This window comes from Limulus polyphemus, unplaced genomic scaffold (genome assembly GCF_000517525.1).
Source record: "Limulus polyphemus unplaced genomic scaffold, Limulus_polyphemus-2.1.2 Scaffold2, whole genome shotgun sequence".
Lineage (NCBI taxonomy): Eukaryota > Metazoa > Arthropoda > Merostomata > Xiphosura > Limulidae > Limulus > Limulus polyphemus.
In genome coordinates, this window is record NW_013665612.1 from 1,387,614 (window position 1) to 1,397,080 (window position 9,467).

The 9,467-nt window shown below is 30.5% G+C and overlaps 1 protein-coding gene across 8 annotated transcripts in view; it reads left to right on the forward strand.

The window, feature by feature from the left end:
• LOC106467705 (upstream stimulatory factor 2-like) overlaps positions 1-8,810 on the forward strand; it is a 21,982-nt gene extending 13,172 nt beyond the window's left edge. For 2 of the 8 annotated variants that reach the window (XM_022394533.1, XM_022394900.1), the window contains 4 exons: positions 1,811-2,072; positions 2,404-5,362; positions 5,972-6,115; positions 8,772-8,810. In XM_022394533.1, coding sequence (XP_022250241.1) covers positions 1,811-2,038 — 228 coding nt within the window. In that variant the 3' untranslated portion in view covers positions 2,039-2,072; positions 2,404-5,362; positions 5,972-6,115; positions 8,772-8,810. The remainder of the gene's footprint in view (positions 1-1,810; positions 2,073-2,403; positions 5,363-5,971; positions 6,116-8,771) is intronic. The other 6 variants (XM_022394629.1, XM_022394690.1, XM_022394585.1 and 3 more) reach the window with 6 other exon arrangements.
• Positions 8,811-9,467: the final 657 nt, after the last annotated feature.

Genomic DNA, 9,467 nt, shown 5'->3' on the forward strand with positions numbered 1-9,467 from the left:
TATATATATATATATATATATATATATATAGTGTTACTAAAAGTGTATATGTGCTTTGCATTTACTAACTAACTGTACAGTCTACAGTTTACCTTTCAACTATATGCACATGAGACAAGTTAGTTTATGTTAAACTGATCTTTTGTAGATGACAATATGAAAAGTGGAGAAATATTTTATTTCCAGTTTACAAGTTCATTTGAGCTGTTTATCTTTTTTTTCAGCCAGTGTGGATGGGGACTTGTACATTTCAACACTTCCATTTTAATGGCATGATATTTATATTGTCTATTGACATTGCTGTTAGTGTTTATTTTTGAGTTTTATCAAGTATTGTCTTTCACACTTGTTAGTTCTACATTTTTAATGGTAGTTTAAGATAACTCCAGCATATTGTTGTACTTCCACTTAATAATTATTATGTGAATACTTCTAATTCTGGAAAATCAAATGGTAACATCGAGTTCATAACAGGTTGATGTTTTTTGTTCCTCACAAGGCCTTAAAATAGTCCTGGAAAATGGTTTGGCAGTTGTTCTGAATAATGAGTAGGTTAATTCAAGAAAAGAATAAGTAATACTTTACGGTATTAAAAACAAAACTAGGAGTCAACCAGACCACTTCAGTATTAGACCTCTAGGAGGCATGCATCCAGTATTTCCTCAACTCTCTTGCAAATTTTATAGAATATTCACTTTTGTGCAAGGAATCAAACAGTTTTTGTCAACCCAAATTCTGAAAGGAACTAGAAGAAGATACAATGATTTTCTTTGGTAGGTGGAGAAATTTTGTTCTAAAGTTTGCTTGATGTCATGATTTAACTGTAATATAATATCCATAGAAATTATTCCAAAACCAGTAATCATCAAGAACTTTAAGGATAACCAATTCCTCTTCTGTCAAGATTTTGCATATCTTGGAAGACAGATGTCAGAAACACCAGATCCAAAGGTTACTGGTAAGCATAAGGTAGCATAATGCTTGACATATTACTTGTGCAGCAGATGTGGATGCAATCATGACAGAATACCAGTTACAGAGAAAGCAAGTCATAAAAGAGATCAGAGCAGAATTTCCATTGGTGGTAATAAAAATGCCTAATGGCTAAATATAAGCACATCTACCTACAGCTTATTATGTTCACAAATTGTTGGAAGACATGGACAGCTTTGACCAGAGTGGTTAAGTTTTGGAAGAAGGGAAACAACTGTAACCACTATATCCATAGAAAGAACCATAGACAAAAACTCCTGAGGTCAAGCCCTACAAATCCCTATATTTTATTCCAAATTTTTTTATCATATGTGGGCCCTACTTTGTTACCAAAAATTACACAAATGCTCTGGTTAACTCAAGAATCATTGCTAAAATAAATGAATAATATAGTATTAAATAATCCTTACTTTAATTTTGATATTTTGTTACATAAATAAAATGGATGAGAAATGACACTTCACCAACTTAATCCAGTTCACACTATAACAATTTTTGTCAAGCAGTTCACTGATATAAGTAGCATTTCAACCATTACTCTATTTGTTGTACCCCATCTGTCCTGTACAGCCTTCATATTGGGCAAGGCCTTGTTGACACTAGATATAGCAGATAGTGGTTTACTTATTATTATTCACTGTTCTTTACTTTCACTTAGAAGTTCTTAGTAATAGTTACTAATGCAGTTGTCTCCTATTGATGCTGTGTTTGCTTGACCCACTCCGAGATCAAGTAAGCTAGCTTGCTGATTCTTCAGTTCTTCTGAATTATAAAGCTATACTATATTTAATATGAAATTTTTTTTTCTTTCATTTAGCATAGTAAAGGAGGTATCCTTGCTAAAGCTTGTGACTATATTCAGGAATTGAGGAATGCTAATGCTAAACTACCAAATATTCTTAAAGAGAATGAGAGACTGACAATGGATGTGGAGTTGCTTCAGCAGCAGTACGAAGAGCTGAAAAACGAGAATCGTATGTTAAGAGCGCATCTCCAACAGCACGGAATTAACTTGGCTGACCGGATAAGGACTCATTCGTCGTAATAAAACAAAATGCTTTTGTTCATATCTTCTAATGGTAAACATATTCCTTTAGTTATACAATGTAGTAATCATTTGGCACATGTTTTGACTTGTAAACAGCATTGAGACTAATGACAAAAACTTCTCTTGGTTATTTGTAAATGCTTACACTTAGGACACCAGATATAATTGAATGTATAAAATATAATCAGATATAATTAAAACTAATTAAAATGTGATACATGATTACACAAATATATAATGTTCAGAATTATGTTTAAAAAAATGTTTCCTACTGATACTTTTCTTTTTTAAACATTGAGAAGTAATCTTCTTGGTAAATTTTGTGTGGTTTATGCTGTTTTTTTATTATCATTTCTTGCTAGGGCTCTAATCTCCAGCTTAAAATAATATAGTTACATCCAGAGTGTTGGGGCACTGCTGAATATTACGGCCTTTGTTCATGGGACCACTTCTAAGCAGCATCACCTTCCCAAGTGAAGAAACACTAGCTTCTTTAGATATTAGAATTATTTGTTACTGTGTAGTGGCAGACATTCCATTATTGTGGTCAGTAATTTGTTTAACCTAGGTTGCAGTCAAAGAGATAACACATTATCACTTGTGAAAGTTTATTGTTTATAATTAGAATAGTTTTGGGGTGTATCTGATGTAAAGTATGGCTGGAAATTTCATTTCTGTTGTTTAACTTTTTTTTTTGTCATCCTTATGGGTCTTTGCTTGTAAAAATTATTGAAAGTTTCAAGATATTCACATATTAAGCATTCTTTATTAATTAAGACTTGCAATGCAGCTGGATATCTTTTGTCATATCTTTCTTAAATAATATATTATTTGCATATCCTTTTTAATTGTTCCCATCTTTGATACTAAAAATTAAATTGTTGAATGATTTATATTTTATTTCTGTAGATCTAATTATGTATTTTTCAATAAGACTTGCAGTCTGTATTTGTTTCAGTTGGTCTATTCTTTGTATTCAATTCAAAGATTCCTCATTAATCACTAAACATATAAACAGATGGGTATTGAAAATATATAATATAATACTAGGTTCATGCTATCCTCTGATATGTATTTTCTATAGTTGTTTTTGTACACAATTTTCAATTACCAAAACATTTTCTGGAAGCTACTACCAGTTCTGAAAAAATAGGTGTTTCATTGTGCTCTAACAAAACAGCAGTAATTAAAAATTCATATCTTTCTCTTTATTAATATTTATAGATTTTAAGTTAAACTACAAGTTAAATTATAATAACTATAGCTGTTAAATAGGTGCTAGGCATTTAACATTCAAACTGAAATGATTTCATTATGCTGTGCTCTGATGATATAAAATTGTCTTCATTTATGTTGTTTTGTTTTTTAATAGGAATAATGAAAAGTTAAGTTAGAAAATCATACCAACAAATAATGATTTTAGTTGCGTAAAAAAATAACTTTCTATTATTGTTTGTACAAGTCAAACTCAAACTTAGGTACCACCAATAGAATTTAAAAGTTTTGGAAAAGGAAGGCCACTAGAAAACCTATGCTAATGGTCTTTGTTTCAACTATCAAATTATAATTTCACCATTTGTTACTCTAAAACAGTGTATCCAATTGACAATATAAATGTACTACAAGCAGATAGTACTTTAAAGACCATGGGAAAATATTAAAACGGTTCACTGTTTGTTCCAAGAAAAATGCATAAATGGTGTGATCCATATATATATATATATATATATATAACGTGCATCAGTATGTATTTAATTATGAACACTTGAACATCCAGCATCTAATAATCGTCAGTAGACTCGCAAAGTATGTGCTTCACCTAAATTTTTTAAATTATTTCCTAAGGTAGTCGTCAGAACCTACCTTTCTCACTTCAAGTGCTCAAATATGTAGTGCCATAAAATAATTCCAATGCTAACTGTAACATCTTGACTTCCCCCCTTCTTTCTTTCTTCTTTTTTTTTTAAGGCTAAATCATTTAAAGCATAGAGCAGTAAGTAAATGATCACTGAGTTTTAGGGCATGCTTAAATTGTCTCTGTCCAGAACATGAATAAAGTTCACCTGAACAAGAAGCTAACAATTACCAATATGGTAGAGAATGCTATTTTTTATTTAAAGAGAAGTTTGTTTATGATGCTTAATGAAGTGATGATGAAATTGTACAGATTGTAATTAATATGCTTTAAACACATTCGTATAACATTAATTGCCTCCTTCTGCCACATTTCTAGAGCAGTTGTGTAAAGCCTAAACATCTGAATTGTGGTGAAATGTTTTAAGCACATACTGCATTTTTATATCTTCTATGCCATCTTGATGACATCACTGTTCCCCTTTATACCACCTCATCATCGATAACAGTAAGAAGAAATCCATAATACTGTTCTGAGTCACTTTGTAGGTATGTAGAAAGCTCTACATTTTCAAGACAATGGATTGAGTGTACTCTAAATTAATCTGCTAGGTTCTGTTTTGTACCTCAGAGTGAAAAGTTATATAATAAATATAATTTTTATTTACTGTAATTAACAAGTGTCTTAATGTGTTAAACCTAAAGCACTGATGTAGGTCAACATCTTGAAAAATATTTTGATAAAAATAACATTACAAAAATGATATGGTTAAGAAAAAGATATATCTATAATGAAAATGGTATTATTTGTTAGACATATCTCTAAAATGATGTTTGATGTTTGAAAATTTTCTTTAAGTGATTGAGTAAAGATCTCATCTTTAGAAAATAGAAACTAATACAATAACTGATCATTCTTATGCTAATTTGCTGCTATATAGTAATGCATTCAAGCTTTCTAAAATTATTTACTTGCTCAAATGTTATTGTACAGAAAAACCAATCTAAATTAATCAACCAAAGTAAGGTTTTTTATCAGCTGTATATTGCCCTTTATTTTTTAAGCTCTACCTATATTACTGTATATTTCAAGCTCTCCCTATATATCTATATTTTGGTCTAGAATAGCTAATTTTCCCTATAAATCCCTAAAATTGACACTTTCTCTTTTAATCTTGCCAAGCATTTTTGAATGATAAATTATACTATACTTCATGTACATACTTCTATGGCAGTAATTCTTATGACACTGAAATTCACAGTTTCACATTATGAGCAATTAATATCCTTCAGTACAAAATATGTATTCTTTTTCACAAGACTTGTTATTCTTATTAGAAGATTAAGCTGTTTTAAGCTTATATTCCAGAGGCTATGGGCATGAAGTCTGAAGGTGCTGGCAGAATGTGAAGAAAGCATATATTGGCCTGTCATAGGATAACAGTTCAGTTAAGACTTATATGAAAGGTGAATGTAGTTTCTTCAAATAAGGTATATTCCTAATGAAAGGGTAAACCCATGTTGTCCCATTGAAGAAAAAATTGATAATGGTGTACAAAAATATTTTTCAAGTTTGATTCAGTTTCAGATATGAAACTGCTTTAAATTATTGTTTTGATTTTGGTCAAAATTTTGAATGTCACTTGAAGACTTCAATTTTGGATTTGAAACTACATCTACTTGAACACTGGTCAAAAAAATTGATTAATCTAAGAATACTTTAATAATGTATTAAAGAATACTGGAATAATGACATATAAGGTAATAAATACCTGTCATAAATTTTATCTAGTTCTTACACTTTTTTGCACTTACATTGAAATTTGGGGACAATTTTTTATGTATCTTTAGCTTAGCCCCAGTGATGAGTCATGAGAATTGTAGCACACCATATTTGTATGCCTTTAACTTGTATTGGAAGAGAAGGACATAATGGACACAAAATTGGTCTATGGTGCCAAAAATGGATTAGCTCAGAGGTCTTTTGCATTATTTACAACAAAAACTTACTTTAAATTTATAACTGAGCTTTTACAATTAAAACAGCACAGCCAAGAATTTTCTTTGTTTTTTTAGGTTATCCAAATGTATGCCTGTCTATCCACATTCTGCCAGTACTCATCTGCTGTGCCCATGAGAATAGAAATAAGAATTGCCAAGTGAAAGCATAACTGAATAAGGTATCCAAACTTTACTAATTACAAGAACTTCAGAATAGAGGTAAGTTTTTTCCATTTAGTTATCTAAATAACACTTCCTAAATTTCAGCCAATTGCCTTAAGTTATTCTGATACTTTCAGTTAGACTCCACCCATATACAGCCCTTTATTTGCCTAGAATTTTATAGGAGACTTTGACACTTAATTGGGCCACAAAACCATAAAGCATTATCTGCCACCTGCAATAATCAACAAACCATCTTTAATCCATCAAGACATTTGGTACATACTTATGTCTTGTGTATGCTATTCAGGTTATCATCAGAGAAGTATACTTACAATTGTATCTTGACCTGAACCAACATATATGTATATGTATCAAAGATTTACCCTGATTTCAAGTTAATGCAAATAGTTTAGTACCAAGTAGGTTTTTAATTACTGCATTTACAAAGTAATAATGATAAAAAAAATTTTTACTTCAAAAAATAGAGCTGATTATTTAATGGTACACTTGGTTGATTGTGTGCCTTATAAATAATATACTGGTCTGTTATTTCTTACTAGCAAACATGTGTTACTGACCTTAGCTTGAACTAATATTTAGAAATCTAAAACTTGAAATAGCACTCTTCTAATGCTAATGGGCCTTGAATACAAACAGACAAATTCAAATTGCATTTCAATTTCGTATTTAAAACTGGACATTTGTTTTCAAACCTCCAACTTTAAAAATAGTGGTTACTAAAATAATGATATAATATGTAGTTTATTAAATCTTCATTTTTTATTACTTATAAAATCAAAATTAAAGAATATTGTAAAGAAAATTTTAAGTTGATTGTATGATTGCATCAAACTTGTTTTGAAGCTATGTCAGAGAGGAAGGAAAACAAAACATGTACAAATATAAGTCCAAAATTAAGTTTATTTGTTTATCATAGTTCTTTATACAAATACAATTTGTGTGTTATTATGTGTAATTGTTCTGAACCATACTTAAAAAGTATGAGCATTTGAAAATTAATTTAAAACTTAATGCTAGTCTGTGACTTGATGAGACCAAATTTCAGGGATTGGGTGGGCAGCAGAGGGATGTCACTGCTTCCATTATTAAAGTTAAAACGAAAAAAAAAACATGTACTCTGATAAAATGCTTTATCTATTAACCTCATAAACATTTTTCTGCCAAAAGAAATTGGCTCACAATAGTGTTTGGCCAAAAAGATGCTGAGTTTAGGGTGTTTACCAAACTGTGTTCCTCTTGCACAAAATAGTAGAAGTGTTCATATTGAGGTACCATAACAGGTCAAATAAAAAGTGGTTATGAATATCAGATTCTGATTGGCCTAAAACAGAGAAAAACTATTTATTAATTTATATTCCCTAATGTGCTGTGCTGATGATACTACTCTGGTGCTGCTGCCTTTGCTACTACTGCAACTTCTACTCTCGCTAATCTACTACAACTACTGTTGCTACTACTACTACTACTGTCTCATACTCACACACAAGACTAGCTCTTTCAACTGTCTTCGCATGTATTTCTCTGTTATTCTAAGCAGAAACCTGCACACAAAAAAATGATGACTAGACATGCATCAGTACTTCCTTAACCATCTCTAATACCATGGAGAAAATGGCTTTATAAGCTGAGAAACCAGGTTATGTATTGCACAACATGTGCAGCTACTACACTGTTTTGTATGTGGGATCTTGTATGGGGTCATGGGTTTTACTCCCTCCTAGCCTGCAAGTATGGGCAGTTCAGATTCCAGATATTGGAAAGAATTCAAGTCTCTATTCAGAATTTAAAAAGGGTTGCACCTAAAAGATTTGTTTGGAAATAACCCGTTAAAAGTGTTTCCATGAAATGCAGACTGAGCATTAAGTATATCAGAAGTCATTTCTGATAAAATTTTGAGCTGTCTCACATTTCTCTCTCAACCTTACCAAGGTGCACAGTACAATTAAAACATACTTGCAATTATGTTAGTTGTAAAAATGATTTTTGATTACGTCACAATTGTTTACAGTAGCATTTACAATGAGAAAACAAGAGTTAAGATATTCTGAAACAGTAGCATTTGAAGTGATGCATTACTATACTTGCACTATAGTGACCAAATTAATTACTTCTTTTTTAATCCTTATTTTTTGGATGAAATTAGCTTGGTTTAGTTCTTAGTTTACCTTTATGAGTTTATATGTTAAATTGAACTTTAACAAAGGGAACAGTTATTAACCACCCCTGAAACATGGAATAACTTAAAGCAGACTCGATTTCTTCACTAGAGTTTGATTCAGCCATTTCAAACTGTCTGTTTATTTAACCAGAATATTTCTGACACATATTGCATCATTCAATTAATAAGTGGCTGATAAAACAACTTGAATAATATTACTTACTCGAAATAGATGAAAATTAAGAAAGTATATATTTTTAATGTGTAAATATTTATAAAATACATTGTTTTGAGAAAATACATCAGTCATAAAATTTTGTCTCAACTTTTACCTGAAAACTCAACAATAACTGGGAATACATTATTCATAACATCGTTGACTTTTGTCATTGACATTAGTTGTAAGATGGTTAAAGTTAATCAAAGTTTGTATCTCAGTCTAAAAGAATGACTGATTTTGAGTTCAATTTATAATGAAATAAATTTATTGAGTTTTCTTTTTATAACATTTTTTTTTCCTTGAAAATTTAGTTACAGATCAGACAGTACCAACAAAGTTGAAAGAATAAAGGAACAATTATGTAACAACTGTACCTCTGGAATACCTACAAAACATTTTTTTTCATTGGTTTTTATATAAAAGTTTAGAAAAATGACATAATTTCTTGTATTAACAATTGAAATTGTGAAACCTTCCTTTCAGTTAAGAGCAATTGCTTGTTTCTTTAGTTTTTTCAAAAAAAGTCACTTATGAGCAGTCAGTATACTAGCTTTATTGTGGCTGTAAAGCTATTGTCAATTAGTAATCTTTGAATAACTTAAAAAACAAACAACAAACAAGTGTTTCGATTTGGGTGTTACATTGAAACCTAGATCTGCTGTTGTATATTGTAAAAGATACAGTTAAACTCACTAGACTTATCATGTGAGCCATTAAGAATACCATAAATTTTGCACAAACTTAGAAAAATATTTTTTTTATTTATGGGAATTGTTAAAAAATAATGAAGAAAAGGAACTAATAATATATTGTTGATCAAAAGTTATCCAACATGGAAATCTTGCGTTATTGTGAATAAAGTTATATTTTTATAACATTACTCATTTTAGAAGTCATATTAGGTCATCAGATCACTTCTTTGAGTCAGTACACTTGTGGTGGCCCGGCCTGGCCAGGTGGTTAGGGCGCTCGACTCACAATCTAAGGGTCGTGGGTTCGAATCCCAG